Source organism: Solea solea, chromosome 6 (assembly GCF_958295425.1).
Source record: "Solea solea chromosome 6, fSolSol10.1, whole genome shotgun sequence".
NCBI classification, from domain to species: Eukaryota; Metazoa; Chordata; class Actinopteri; order Pleuronectiformes; family Soleidae; genus Solea; species Solea solea.
The window spans coordinates 484402-499809 of record NC_081139.1 but is presented as its reverse complement, the minus strand read 5'-3'; the positions used below and the strand labels follow the sequence as shown (position 1 = coordinate 499809).

Below are 15408 nucleotides of genomic sequence, written 5' to 3'. Positions count from 1 at the left end.
GGATGGCTGATTCCATTGTAAGTTGCTTTGGATAAAAGCGTCTGCTAAATACCAAAGTATGACGTTTTTGTCAAATTTTGGACGACATACATAAGTATGACGTTTTGGTCAAATTTTGAAAGACATACTAAACTATGACGTTTTTGTCAAATTTTGGGCGACATACTAAATTATGAAATTTTACTCTAAGACCTGAGTGGCACAGTGGCTTAGTGGTTAAGACAGGTACCTTATTTGTGAAAGACAACATGATGGCAATGGTTGAAGTTCGACTCCACCCCTGGCTCATTGTTGGTGGATAGCTGATTCCATTGTAAGTTGCTTTGGATAAAAGCGTCTGCTAAATACTAAAGTGTTGTGGAAATTGCATTCGAACAGGTAAAAACAATTTCTCAGCTTGAGTGCACAAACTGTGTGCCTCGTTTATTGAAACAGCAAAGCCGAAATAAACACAAGATGAGGACATACAGTTACCAACCAGCACAGGGCTCTACGTCATCACTAACATGGTTACTTAAAGGGACCATGATCCCGGAACAGTCCTTCCTACATGCATAACACAATAGGAAATAATCTCATGACATAAGTGTATAGAAACACAAAGTGCAAGGGTGAATTATGCAAGTCCATTCACTACAGTATGACGTTTTTGTAAAATTTTGGACCACATACTAATCTATGACGTTTTGGTGACTTTTTGGACGACATACTAAAGTATGTTGTTTTTGTCAAATTTTGGACGACATACTAAACTATGATGTTTTGGTGACTTTTGGACGGCATACTAAACTATGACATTTTACTACAAGATATGAGTGGCATGGTGGTGCAGTGAGTAGGTCTTAACTATGTTACTGTTGCAAGAATGTCTTGGGTTCAATCCCACGTCTGGGGACCATAACATTTTGGTGTGTCAAAAATGTAAAGTGCTTAGAAACACAATCTGTTTTAATAAGGCATTGGAGCAACAGGGCACAAGATCTCAGACCTGGAATCGAAATCCAGCACTTTCTTACAACAGCAACAATGGTGACAACTACTAACCACTAAACCACCATGCCACTCACATCTCAAAGTGGAATCTCCAAAAAGTCACCATAATGTCATAGTTTAGTATGTCGTCCACAATTTGACAAAAATGTCATAGATGACTAATTTTAATTAAACAGTGTATTTGTATGTAAAACATTACTGTTGAAAAAAGTTGTGTAGTGACCATTGGTCCCTGAACATCTTCATATTATCAAATTTGGCCCTGGGGCCCCCCAAAAAAATTTGGACACCCCAGTCTAAAAGCTTCAAGTTTTAAAGGTTCAATCCACCCAAATTGGCAGCAAGGAGCAGGCCTGATCAAAATTCCGCCATGTAATTTTCTAGTTAACAAATGTAAATGTCAGGTCAGTTCCACATCCGTGTCATTAACGGGAGTGGACGCCATCAGAAAGTCTACTAGAAAAAACAAGGTCATAATTCAATAATTAAAGTCTCATAAAGGAGAAAGAAATGTGTTCTGAAATAGAGATTAGATTTTTTGTTTTAAACACTGGGAGACAAAAGTATTATCTTCAGTCTGAGCTGAGATCAACAGAGAAAAACTCTGGTGATGTCTCTCTGCTGGTTGATTTCAGTGTAACACGTCTTGTATGTATTAGTTATTAATGAATAATTTTTATCCTTGACGCAGGAAAATCCCTATGGCCTTGGAAAACTCCTCCTCCTCTGTTGCACCAACCCATAGGACAAGCACAAACTCCCATGGTAGCACTCCCTCCTCAGGCTTCCTGGGCCCCCCTGCCACTTTGCCCCAGACTCCTTATAGCCAATCCTACGAGGGCAAATCCATGCTCTCCTATGGGACCACCTTAAATGCCCGTAGCTCCCCACAGGGCGGGGTTGAGCACCCGGCCTACGGCACCACGCAGGCCCGACAAGTGTCTTCGTTGCCGCAGATGCCTTCAGCCCACTCGTCCTCAGCTTCCTCTTCTTCAGCTTCCTCCCTCGCCTCAGGCCGGGTGCTTAAGTCCCGCTCCTCCAGCAGCAGCAGCACTACCAAGTCGTCGTCGTCTTTCAGGCCCAAGGAGATCTCCTCCGGCTCCTCCATGGCCGTCATACCCAACACCATTGGTGGGAGCAGCAGTGGAGCCAACACTAACAGTAGCAGCACCGGCTTCAGCTCGGGGAAGAAGAGGAAGAACAGTTCGGTCCTCTCTTCATCTCATGGCTCCACCGAATCCTCCTCCAATACCAATTACTCCTCCTCTTTCAAGAAGAACTGTGCAAATGTCAGCAGCTCAGGGAGCACCTACCACCACAGCTCGTTAGGTTCCTCATCGTCACTGTCCTCCTCCCACAGTGGCGTCCACAGCGTGGGACTCAACTGTGGCCCCAGCGTCCGGACCAACTCGCTCAGCCTGAAGGCCGAGTCTTCTGGAGGCTCGGCGGGCGGCTCCTCGGGGCCTCCTGCCCGTGGTCCTCCCTCAGGCAGCCCTGCAGAGTCCATCAAACGTATGAGCGTGGTGATGAACAGCAGCGACTCCACCCTCTCCCTGGGGCCGTTCGTCCACCACCAGTCCTCGACCGACCACCACACCAGCTTCAGCCACCACGCCTCAGATGGACGCCTGGAGGGCAAGAAGCGGAAAAGCTCTCCTGTCTCCAGCAGCACCAACAGTGGAGGAGGAGGAGGAGGACCAGGTCGAGCCAAAGTGGCCAAGTCACCTGCCATTAATAACATCCATGGGAAACATGGGCGGAGCATTCCAGGGACGCCAGGACTGCCAAACAACTCGCATCTACATCAGGTGAGTTTTTGTGTCAAAAGGAAAGTAAATACCACAGTGTTGTGTTTGTAGCCACTGTACCATGACTCTACGTTAGCTCCTCCCGCTAAACTGAAGCTGCTGCCAACTAATAGTAACCATGGCAACTGCTGATTTGGGGGCGACACATCGTCCAAACTCGAACCCTCCTCCCACTTCTCTGAAATCACCGGTGTGGAAATATTTTGCGTTTTGTTGTGGTGTGTAAATATGTTATGAGCGTGTAGCAAAGCACAGGACGTCTCCACAGACATGATAAGGACGTAGACGTAACCATGACAACACCATTAACACACAACTCTTCTGTCCTCATTTTCAGCAAAAACGCCCCCAAAATAAGTCGACATTTACTGCGACATTAGCACTGCATCACTGATTTATCCGTCAGTGATGACGATGTTTCTCAAACATCTCGTTTTTGTCCACAAACCAAAATGAATGAAGTTTTAATGATTTCGGGCAAAGAAGCCAGAAAATATAAAAAAAACACTCAAAACGATGAATCCATTTTCAAAAGAGTGACACAGTCACTTCCACTGTACATGGAATGTACCATTATATGTAACGGGGGTGTAGCTTTACCTCCAGTTACTTAAGAACAGCTGTAAAGTCATTTCATTTTCTTGTTTTTCTCTTCTCTCTGTTTCTCTGCAGCCAAAGGCTCGTCCCTGACAGCGGTGTGTGTGTGTGTGTGTGTGTGTGTGTGTTTGGAACTAGCACGCAGACGTGGGATTAGTCCGGAGTTCTGGACTGAACGAGGCCTTTAAAAGAAAACAAATAATCCAAACCCACATTACTCTCAGCTTCCCACAATCCTCAGGGTGGAGATGATCTGGACTGCCCAGTGAAGTCAATGTGGTCCTTACTAATTCTCCCAAAGCCATGTGTGTGTGTGTGTGTGTGTGAGCGAGCCTTGGACACGGTGGCGCTGTGGTTCCACCATCGTCCCCGAGCTCTGTGAGGTCTTCCTGTTGAGGTTTTGGACATAGGAGAAATGAAAGCGGCAAAGGAGCAGCTGTGTCTCTCGGCGTGGTCGTAACAAACGTCGCAAATGCTGAGCAACGCAGGAGAAAACGAGCCGATCTTTGTCTGTTTGTCATAGAGCGCATGTGTGTGTGTGTGTGTGTGTGTGTGTGTGTGTGTGTGTGAGGCTACATCCAAACTACTATGTTTTCTTTCTTTCTTTTTTTTAAATAACAAACAAACAAAAAAAACGGTGAAACCATGCTAGGTACGCTAGGTTAAGCATCGTGAAAAAACTTGGATCTAAGGATTAAGGGTTTGGGTTAAAACCCGGTCCTGGTGTGATTCGTAGAACCCGAAAATGAAGCGGGAAAACAAAAAAAAACACGATACTGTGTCGGACTGATATCAGTAGTGTTAGATAACGCACACTTGTGATACCGGTGTCGGACACTAGGGCTGTCGGTTTTTCCCCCCAAAAAATCCAGCTTGAATTTTAATATTTCATGACACGCTAACGCTTTGGCGATATTCAGCTCTAGTGTCGCGATCGTCCGCTCAAGTTTAGTTTAGTTTGTGAACTACGTTCATTTTTTATATAACATTGGCTAAAAAGGGCTAAAGGAGGAAGTTTTGGGATTAAATCGAACACAAAAAGCCATCTCTACTTGAATCAACGCCTTCTGTTATGAGAGTTCAGAGTTCCAGTGTGGACCCTCTATCGCCCCCTGTGGACAGCTGAGTAACACGTCTTTTAGTGTCGGAGCTTTGTAGTTTCTTGGCGTGTCATGTTGCAGAGCTCGGATGATTGCGTTCACGAGAAGCTGAAGACCCGTGTGACTGCGACATCAGTACGAACAAAAACTGCGATCCCGAGAAACACGAGAGAGAATAAAGTAACGGACACTTGTTTACATTTAAAACTCTCGCGACGTCTTTGTCGAACAAAAAAAACTTGAAAGTGTTAATCAAGAATGTGTGATTGTTTGTTTTCAGTGAAAACAGCGTGAGTGTGGATGTAGCCTGAACGTGCGTCTGCGAGCGAGAGACTCTGCTTTTTGTTTGTTTGTCACGTCAAAGATTCTACTGGAATTTCCAACAACTTAATGACACCCGCAGCGCCTGATCTCAGAAGCCTTGGATTAAGAAGTCGTCGATGGAGCGCAGCAGCAGCAGCAGCAGCAGGAGGAGGAGGAGGAAGAGCAGCAGCAGCAGCAGGAGGAGGAGGAAGAGCAGCAGCAGCAGCAGCAGCAAAAACCTGTTCCCTGCACTCAATCACCCGGTCGTTCCATTTTCTTTTTTTAAAACGTCGCCCGGCGTGCGTTTAAGCCTGAGGACGAACCCTCGAGGACGATCTGGTCAATTCTTTTATTACCCAGAATAATAACGATTATGCAAGTGTTAACTTTTTCCTTTTCCATGATTTCTAACGAGTTTTTTTTTCTTTCTTTTTTTTACACTGAACTACAAAAAGAGTCTTTGTAGACGCGATGAAGTCGTGAAGTCGTGCTTTCAAATGTGAAAAAGGACACCTGATGTGCCCGGAGAACATAGAGAGTGTGGTGGTGTTGAGGGACACGTGTGAATTATTGTCCTTTTTTCATTGTGCTGAATGTTTGCTGCAGTCGACCTTCACTCCCCCCCCCCCCCCCCCCCCAACTGTGAACAGCACTAATTACCTGCTTTTCTCCACAGACTCTCACTCACTCTCTCTCTCATGGCTCGCCAAAATAAAGCTGCTCCAGCTTTGCCAACTTGTAAACAAAGGTGGGTCAGGGCTCGTGAAGCAGTGACGGTGTTTTTCCAGCTTTTCATTTTATTATTTTTATCATTTTTATCATTTTAACCTCGATGGGCAGATGTGAATTGTAATATTCAGGTATGTTAGGTACGTCTTAACTGGAACAAACTTTATGCACCGCCCCCCGCCCCCCGACTGTGTAACCACTATCCAACGTTGTTTGAGATGATAGTGCAGGGATTTTTGATTTGATCTGCCGCTTGCTTAAGGTCTATATTATCTTAAAAACATGTTGAATACTTTATCTCACTGTTAAAGAGTGTTTAACGAATGTTTAACGGCTTTTTCCTGCTGCACCAAACCCCATAGAGAAAACCAGCGTTTTAATCTCACAGGGACGCAGGGGCCGCTGCTCTATTGCTGCCTCATTTGATGACTTTGTGTCACGCGTGTAAATCTGAACAAAGCTTTTCAAACTCCAAAATCACTAAATAACGCGGTTGATGTTACTGACGGAGGCAGCAGCGGCTCAACTACCTCCAGTGTGCTGTGAACTAAAAACGCTGGTTTTCTCTGTGGGGTTTGGCGCCGGGGGAAAAGTGAGTCATTTTTTTCCCTTGACAGAACAATTCTGTCTTAACAGTTGGAAAAAGCGGCAAAGAATGAAGATTTTATTATTTTTAAGTGGCTAAAAGAAGAGCCCCATTTTAACGCCGTGTGTTTGTTTGCGTCACACCCACAAACCAAAAACCTGAACTGTCCCTTTAAGTTTCAACGCCTCGCTGTAAATGTATATTTGTCTGAATTGAGAATAAGAGTCGACGTCGCCAGGCTTTTTTTTAAAAATTCCTTTAAGGTAAATGTTTTGGTCTTCAATGATCGGATACTTTCCCGGTGATTTTCACGTACGTTTGCGCGTTCTTTTGCGTACGTGTCGTGTTTGACGGTGCAAGATTCATAGAGATGACTTCATAGGACATTATATTTGAACTTCTTTAATGTTTTGTTGTTTTTTTAAAACCGAAGCTCCAGTCATGTCAGATCGTGTGGAAAAGTTAAAAAAAAAAAATCGTAATTCAGCCTCTTTTTTTTTTCTCCTCGTAGCCTGATAATCAAACGAGTATAGAAGTTTTCCCCCTTATCTGAGAATCACATATTTTGTTAACAAATTGTACATAGTCAAATATGTATTTTTGCACAGGAAATGTTTTCTTACATTTTTTGGTACTTTTTTTTTCAATTTTTGAAAAAAAGTAATTATTTATTTACGGGGGACGGAGAGTAAAGTAAAGATAATGAAAAGTCAAAAACAACGCGACTATTTTGAAATGATTCACTGCCAAGTCTATAGAATGCAATATGCCTCTATACATATATATAAATATATAAATAAAACAGAAGCTGAAGCGTCTCATGAATCATGGACGGAAGAGCGGTGAAAGTGTTGCCACTGTAACATGAAAAAAACGATATTGTTCAGCGATCAAGGTCTCGATCACGCGTTGCTTTTACGAAACATTTCCGTTGCCCGTGAATCAACTCGTTAAAAAGATAAGGATTTCGGATGCCGCGGCTCATATTTTTTATTTTTTTCCCCTTAAGGAGTTTCCTGGCGTTTGAAACCCACGTCAGTGAAGACGTCGTGTCCTCAAAATATCCGGTCACTTCACATCGTCGTTGCCAAACGAGTCATCATCATTTTTCTTTTTAAATCATCGAATTATAAATAAAGTGCCTAAATTAGTTTCACTGCGACTGTTTTTTCGAGGACAGTATTTCTTCTTTGCGTTGTTTCGTCTTTACTTGAATGTTCAAAGTGTTTCGGGAGTTTGTCGTTTTTAACGTCTGCCTAACAATCGACAAAAGACTTTTATATGATTCGTAAACTCTAACCATCACAGCGGTCTTGTCGTTAAGTAGGGCTGTCAAATCTTTATGTTGATTGTAAAAATGAACGGCTAACTCTGTTGCGAAGAAGAGAGAATACTTCAACCAAGAGCCAAACTGTAGCCAAAGCGCCCTCTGCTGGACCATGTGGTAATTACTTGAAACAGTGCTGCACTTCTGAGCTGTGTCCACGTGGAAACAGAACTTTCCCTGTACAATTTTTTTTTGTTTTGTTCTTAAGGTTTCCCATAAAACACGGCATGGACTCTATAGTACATATGTCAGGCCTGTATGTGGCGCTGTAACACTGCCACAGAAATGCACAAAAAGGTGCATGCAAGATGCAAAGAAGCTTGCGATTTTATTTTCACGTTTAACCAAAACTTTGCATTGAAGTGCGGCGATTCCGACGAAACGATACGTAGATTTTGGGAATGGGCTCCGTGGTGTTTTTTTTTTGTTTGTTTTTTTGGTCTTTAGCATATTTTTAACATCCTTTCCTTGTGTTGCGTATTGGTTGCAATCTCTTTTTTCACACCGGGGCCACCGTTTGTTTTTGTTTTTTTGTTTTCAATTGTTTAGTGTGAACGGGCTCCTTGCAACACATGTCCGACTTTGACAGCCCTACTGTATCGAGAGACTTGCCCCACAATCATGTGACCAGCGTGACGATTGGCTGATGGAAAATTTGTTTTTAAGGTGTAAATTGAAGAAAAGAGGCGCTCTGTAGCTGGTTTAACTACATTTACTTCAGCTTGAACAGACTTTAAGATAAAAAGTTGACAGCCCTACTGTATCGACAGATGTGTGCCACGCTGATTATACGTTATTAGTGTTATTACAGCATTAATTGATGTAAAAGAGCGAATCGGTAGAAACATTTGGTTGTAATACACAAAACAAGTTGTCCCTGCGCTGTTTGAAACACTGAGTCTTTTATTTTGTTTATATAAAAAACATCGGCCTCAGTGTGTGACTGTTTCTACACAAAGAACGTTCAATCAAGTGTTTTCGTTTACCCTCAAACGCCACTGACATCTTGACCTTTAGTTTGTTCTTAAATCAGCAGCATAGACGTGGAATGTGACAGCTGGTGTCTCGGGGAGGGCAGAGAGTCAAGCCACCGTTCAAACTCTGTAAAAGCGTGTATAGATTTCCTTTTTTTTGTATACATTATCAGAATCATTTTCAGCTGGACTTGTATTGGCTGCTATGTAATTCATGAACAAAAACTTATAGGTTAGAATTAATATTTAAAAGAGGAATAAAGATTGTATAGTATATTTGTTTTGTAACAAGTTTCTGTAAATAAAAAATAATTTATACTGCTATTTATATGAAAACATGTGTCTGCGTTGTTTCCTGACAAAGTGAACGTTTGGAGAAGAGTTAAACAAAAGTTTGTCGTTTTTTTATTATATACATACACACACACACACACACTTGGAGAAGTTTACTTTTAGTCAAAGAGGTTTGTGAGTTTGAGTTTTGTTTACATGTTGATGACTCGGGACAGTTTCTGGACTCTGTTGAGGAGCAGGTCGCCCTTCTTGATGGTTTCCTGGTACTGCCAGTTTTTACTGTCGGGTCTGGAGAAGAAGATCAGGGAGATGTTTTTAGATTTCCTTCTACACTTTGTTACTGAGCTACATGTCAAACGTGTTAAAACGTGTTAAAACATGTTAAAACAATCGTCACCTGTTAGTTTCCACGATCTCGTTCACTTTATCGATTTTACAGTGGAGGCGACCGGCGGCGATGAATCGTGACAGTTCCCTGAGAGAAAAGAAAACATGGAGTTGGATCACAACAGTTTGGTTCCCACAGAGCTTGACCTCAAAGTCAAGGACTGAATGACAGCTTAAGTCTTCGTCCATGATGGCGTCCACTTTTCTGTGAAGTCAGTCTTTGGTGAGACAGACGTTGGAATTTTCATTTCCCAGACATCACGTCGTCATTCACTCTCTCTCGTTTTAACTTTACTCGCTCACTGTTCTGCACGGAATCTCACGTCAGTGGCAGAGAGAGAGACACACACACACAACAGCACCCGTCATTACAGCTTCACGTTTGTTCTGTGTTGTCTACGTACATCAAGCAATGCAGGGCATGAAACAGCAGGTGGCACCGCAACAAATGAAAATTCAAGCACTTTCAATGACCCATGTTGATCTAAGGCTATTTTCAAAAACAATTCAAGGGTCTGAAACAATTTTTTGTTTCAAATTCACAAACTTTCAAGGACCTGTGGGAACCCTGTTTAAGTGTAGTTGTGTCTCTGGGAACGAGAATGAAAACAAAATGACTGCCACGGACAAGGACGCACATTTGAACATTTGAACCATTAGTTCTCATCTGTATCTCACTGTTGAGCAGACTTTTATCATCAGGAACTGAAGTTCCGGTCACTTTCTAAACCAGTTCACTCTCCAGCATCAAATCCCATAGAGAAAATCACTGCTTTTACATCACAGCACTCAGGAGTTGTTGATCCACTGCTGCCTCCATCTGTGAGTTCAATTAACTTATTATATTGAAAATCCATCAGTTGAATGGACCTCAGTGACACCGACTGACCACACGGGGCAGCAGTAGACCAGCAGCTAAAATCACTACTTTTCTCTCCAGGATTTGGTGAGACAGAGTGAGCGGTTTCCAAACATCGACACCGACTCTGTGTATAACACTAAAGAACGTGACGTGTGACTCACTGGTCAATGAACTCCGTGCTGACGCCGAAAGCCTCTGCCATGTAGCCCAGAGTGAGGGAGCGATACGACTCCAGCAGCTGACTGTACGCCTGGATCCTCATCTCCCTGACGTAGTAACGATAGTGAGGAGCAAAGAGCCAGTCCTTCTTCATCTCCTGCTCCACCATGGCTGAACGAGGCAGAGAAGAGGAAGAAGAGGAAGAAGAGTGACCACACGGCAGAGCAGGACAGTCAGAAAATGTGTTCATCAACTATTCTTTTAATGCAGGGATGAAAACTTGCCCCGCGTCTTAAACTGCCAGGTTTAATCTGCTCGAGGTTAGTCTGCAGTTTGGTTCTAGTTAGTTCTATGCGTTTTGTTACGAGGTTTTCGGTTACTTATTTATTCATAAAGTCTTTTTTATGACTACTTTTACTATTTTTAATGTAAACGATGTCCTGTAAATCTGAAAACCTGCACAGATTGTCGTACTTTCTCAAAAAGTACAAAGAAAATAGATCTCCGATAATCCTTTTGACATTTATACCTCATCATACTCTATATTTTATTTTGTCAGCTGTTACCATCCAACATAAACGTGACAAAACCCTCCTGATCTGTTCAGATGTCGCCGAGATACACGTCAAATCTGGATGAAATTCAGTGTCTGATCACACAGTAAAAATGTGTTCACATCTGATTAGATTTGACATAAGAAGATAAATGTACAGAATTGTCAGTAAAAAACATACATACATAAACTAAATATGAAATAGAACGGCAACAAAAAAACATCTAGCAACATTCTGAGAATAAGACGGGTAACAGCACTTTTCCACTCTACAGTTCCAGCACGACTCGGCATGGCTCAGCATCACTTACTCCATTACTAGTGGGTGGAGTCGTCATAGCAACGGCTGCGTGAAACTGCCGTGATGACGTTGTTTTCTACGCGACACAAACTCGTGACTTTGGTGTGTAACTGAATCATTCGAATCAGTTGATTTAAAAAGATTTGTTCAGAATCGTTCAGTACGTCCTGCATGACCGGAGTCACTGAACTGAAATACCACTGAACGTTGGGTCGTGATTCGGCTCATGTTTGATCCATTAAATATTGACGTTTTAGACATTTCCTTTGTTGGAGATTAACGTGTTTTCAGGGATTCTTACGTCTTTTTAATTGATCTACAATTCGACATTGTTCGCTTGGATTCTTGTGTCGGACGTTGCGTTCGTGACTCTTCCAGTGACGACACTCTCTGACCAATGAGTGGACAGCAGTGGGTGGACGTCACATTTAAGAGCAGGCACTAAAAAGTCAGCCAGTACCAGTTATTAAAACTTAGAGTTAAATAAATAAGAGAAAAGGCTCGACTCACCCAGAGACTGGAAGAAGACGGAGTAGCGACACTCGTAGAGTGAGAACAGATACTGACGAATAGAAGGAAGACTGTGCAGCACCTCCAGGATCTCTGCTCCTTTAATCACCTGCACACAAACGTCTAACGTTAACAACAGCAGCTCAACAGTCTCGGCGACACGTCACGTAAAAACACCGTTTCATAAACACACACACCTTCTCACGCAGGTCTGGTCTCTTGAGTGCGATCATACAGACGTAGACGGTGTAGGTGACAAACGTCTTGTAGTCCATGAGCTCGTAGGAGGTGAAGGTGGAGACGGTGTCGAGGAAGAGCTCGGCGGCTTGTTTGAAGTCTCTGATGGCCACGCAGTAGAGACCCTGGTAGACCTTCAGACGATTCCTCCTGTCCCAGTCCCCGCCCTCCTCGATAAGACTGCACGGGACAGACACAGAGACACAGTGAGCGGGAACAAGAGCTCTGTGTGGACATGTTTCCAGAACAAAGTCCTCACCTTTTTGCTTTCTCAGAGTTGCGTGTGATGAGGTCACTGTCCATGTAGAAGAGTCCGATCCTCAGCAGGTAGAAGACGATGTCCAGTCTGTGGCCAAGAGCCACCGTCTTATCATAGGTCTTCCTAAAGGCTGTTAGGGCGCCCTCCTGTGGACAGATTCAAATGGAAATAAAATGTTGAGAAACTTTCATAATACATATAAATATTCACATTTAAGAAGCTGAAAAAATATCAGAAAACTTTTTTTTAATGTTTAAAAGAGCCTCTTAAATGTGAATATTTCCTGGTTTCTTTGCTCCATAAAACAAATGAATGTTTGTGGACAAAAACAAAACCTTGTCAATGACAACGTCATCAATAATAAAATAAAGGAGGACAATATTAAAACATTCAAACTGATTGACAGAGGATTAAAAATAGATCAAGTTTCATTTGATACTCGAATAATAATGGCACATTAAATGTGGGTGGTTTTATAACAGCGACAGGGACAGATTTAAACAACAATTTTGATAAAACACAACTTCCACGAGTTCCAGTGTCTACAAACAACAACACGGCAGCCGACATGTTTGTCAAACCTGGAAACGATGATGTTCTTAAAATGTCTTGTTCACAAACCAAAATGATTCAGTTTTAATGATTTTTTTTGTTATTATGGAGCAAAGAAAGCAGAAAATATTCACATTCAAGAAGCTGAAAAATTAACCTAAGCTGAATCTAATGCATGACAGGTATTTTTTTATTATTCCGTTTATTACCTTGTCTCCAATTCTGATCAGATATTCGGCTTTAGCCATCATGGCGTCTCGGATCTCGCTCTCTCCCAGGTTCTTCTCGGCGTCCTCGAGCACGTCGTCCAGGCGTTTGAGCTCCTCCTCGTTGGCCTTCTTCATTTTACTCAGCAGGTCTGTGTCCAGCTGCCACTTCAGCTCCTTACACAGACCCTCGTAATATGGAGCCATGTCTGGACAAAGAAGCAAGACTTAAAATACTTCACACTCAGATTTATGTTCCAGCACAGGCCTTACATATGTTAGAGCATGGGTGTCAAACTCTGGCCCGCGGGCCAAATTTGGCCTGCCGTGTAATTTCATTTGGTCCTTGAGGCAATATCAAATTAACATTAGAGCTGGCCTGCCGGTATTATACAGCGGCACCGCATTCACCGCTAATACTACAAATCCCATAATGCTCTGCTGTTGTTTTGGCGCGCCAGCCATGCTCTCTCCTCTGTGTCAGTAGCGATCCGTGTTCTTGCGCAACGCTTCGGCTGAAAGCCGGCCGGCTCACCCTGCCTCCCCGTGCCTCTCTCCCAGACGTGCTGCAGCCTCATACTACAACTGTCAGTGTCACTGTGTTACCACTACCAAAAATGGCGAAAAGGAAGGGAGACAACAGAACTTTTTCGTTTGTTTTTTGAAAGTTGATTTTGCACTGTAGCAAACTGAGCAATAATTAACGTTTTATTCATGCACTTTCTCTTGCTACTTCAAGGTTTGAATGTTTGATTCATTCATTATTGTTATTTTATTTTCAAATGTATTATTAGCCTGTGTAAAAAGTTTATTTTGATATTTACCTCAGAAGGCTGCAAATAGAAAAGAGGCATTACATTTTTATCCATCCATTATCTACCGCTTATCCTGTATTTAGAGTGCATTCAATTTTGATTTAAATTTTATTTGATATGCCATTGATATTTTTTAATTATTATTATTATTTGAAACTCGATTTTGCATGTCACTATAAAGTTATATAAGCCTTGCTTGCTCAATATTTAATGCAAATTGTGTGGGTCCTATTAAAAGGTTAATTTGTTCAACTTTGGCCCGCGGCTTTGTTCAGTTTTAAATTTTGGCCCACTCTGTATTTGAGTTTGACACCCCTGTGTTAGAGTGTTTATTCTTAGAATCCCAGTATATTCTTTTCTGCTGAGTAATCGTTTGCTTCAGAAAATGTCAGAATAATATACATCAGCAAAGAAACCAGAAAATATTCACATTTAAGAAGCTGAAAAAAAATCTGATCACATTTAAACTGATTTAATCAACAGTTTCTGAAATACTCACACCAACATGTTACATTTGCACTTTCAGAGCAAGAGTGGACCAAAATCACAAAATACATTGTCACACAGCACAAAGATGGCGCCAGATAAATTCTATGGCAAATAAATTAGAGCTAGATTTAAATGATTATTTATCGATGACTAAATGAATCGTCGTTTGTGAGTGTTAATTATAATTACCACAAGATTTAGGATTTTACAGCTTCTCAGATATGATTATTTTCTGGTTTCTTTGCTGCTGAATAACAAACAAAATCATTCATCCGAGTCATTTTCAACTGCAGACAAATCATTTCAACGTTCAGGAAACACGAAACAAGCGGACTCTGAACAATTCCTGTCATTTTGTGTTTCAAATCAGAACTTAGTTAATCGTTGAAATCGAGAAAAGAATGAATCGATAGCCAAAACATGAAAACTGCTAAAGGATTACTGAACGTGTAACAATTGTCTTAATGCACAACAACACGCAAACCTATTATTTATTAAATTAACTCTCTTACCTACTACTGTTCGCTGCTGTAAAACTGTAAATGTACGGACAATTAAAGGCATGAAGTAGTTGAGAGAGTGTACCTAATAAAGTGGTAACGCTAATAATCAATGACAATAGGGTTTTCTGGTTAGAATATCGGTTTATTGACAGGTATTATTTCTAATTTAGTAACAATAAAGGATTAAAAAAAGTCCGTGTTATTGGACAGAAGATAATCTACACGAGGATATTAGTAAAGTTTGTATGTAGGGGTTTTGGCTATGTGGCTAGCTTTAGCTCGAAACGTTTACTAGCGTTGCCAACATTCCTTAAAATACGGAAGAGACAATTTATATAAAGGAAAAAACCAACATATACACCTGTTAAAAGATGGTGTAATTATATTGATGTCAGCTACAGTGATGTGTAAATCAGACCGTTAAAGCTCCATGGTCTCATTTCAGACAGCGGAGAGAAATGCTAACTCACTGTTAACTTTGATAGCATCCATTAGCTCCGTCTTCACGCTAGCATCCTGCCGGTGTCCGTCCATGGTGAGCAGGAACTTCAGCTGCGCTATCCTCAGGTCTGGGTTCTTGGGCAGACCCTCCTCCTCCAGGTTCTCCAGCGGCATCTTGTCGGTCAAAAAAACGCACGAAAGTGAAGTCTTTTTCTTTGTGTGCGTCCGGAGGCACTCGCTGTTAGCAGCTACACGAACGATGACTACAGAAAACACTGCGCGCTCCGTGGCTTCCGCTTCGGCGTCTGTCCGTGAACGGAGACACGTTTCATTCCCTGCCCCCTGCTGGTCTGGAGTGTGAACTACAAGTTTGTCACCTGAAATATTACTGCTATATGGAGAATGATAAATGACATAATAATA

The 15408-nt window shown here is 42.1% G+C and overlaps 2 protein-coding genes across 5 annotated transcripts in view; one reads left to right on the top strand and one right to left on the bottom strand.

The window, feature by feature from the left end:
* The window catches only part of LOC131460384 (ataxin-7), a 55474-nt gene extending 45361 nt beyond the window's left edge, over window positions 1–10113 (top strand). The window contains exons 12-14 of one of the 4 annotated variants that reach the window (XM_058630820.1): window positions 1685–2801; window positions 5478–5549; window positions 10039–10113. In XM_058630820.1, coding sequence (XP_058486803.1) covers window positions 1685–2801; window positions 5478–5516 — 1156 coding nt within the window. In that variant the 3' untranslated portion in view covers window positions 5517–5549; window positions 10039–10113. Of the gene's footprint in view, window positions 1–1684; window positions 2959–3473; window positions 3944–5477; window positions 8748–10038 lie in introns of those variants that run through there. The other 3 variants (XM_058630819.1, XM_058630821.1, XM_058630818.1) reach the window with 3 other exon arrangements.
* Window positions 8800–15276, bottom strand: psmd6 (proteasome 26S subunit, non-ATPase 6). The gene is made up of 8 exons (XM_058630823.1): window positions 15015–15276; window positions 12741–12946; window positions 11980–12125; window positions 11681–11900; window positions 11484–11592; window positions 10122–10290; window positions 9109–9186; window positions 8800–8999 (listed from the first exon to the last, which is right to left on the bottom strand). The coding sequence occupies exons 1-8, from the start codon at window positions 15157–15159 to the stop codon at window positions 8903–8905; spliced, it is 1170 nt and encodes a 389-aa protein (XP_058486806.1). The 5' UTR covers window positions 15160–15276; the 3' UTR covers window positions 8800–8902.
* Between the last annotated feature and the right edge of the window lie 132 nt (window positions 15277–15408).

What these genes read in the sequence shown, in the direction of transcription:
- psmd6 (XM_058630823.1), bottom strand. Translation starts at nt 15,159, where the DNA reads ATGCCGCTGGAGAACCTGGAGGAGGAGGGTCTGCCCAAGAACCCAGAC. An exon ending in GGATGCTATCAAAGTTAACA is followed by an intron (nt 12,947 to 15,014) that starts GTGAGTTAGCAT and finishes TTCTTTGTCCAG; the next exon opens with ACATGGCTCCATATTACGAG. An exon ending in GAGATCGTGGAAACTAACAG is followed by an intron (nt 9,000 to 9,108) that starts GTGACGATTGTT and finishes CTTCTTCTCCAG; the next exon opens with ACCCGACAGTAAAAACTGGC.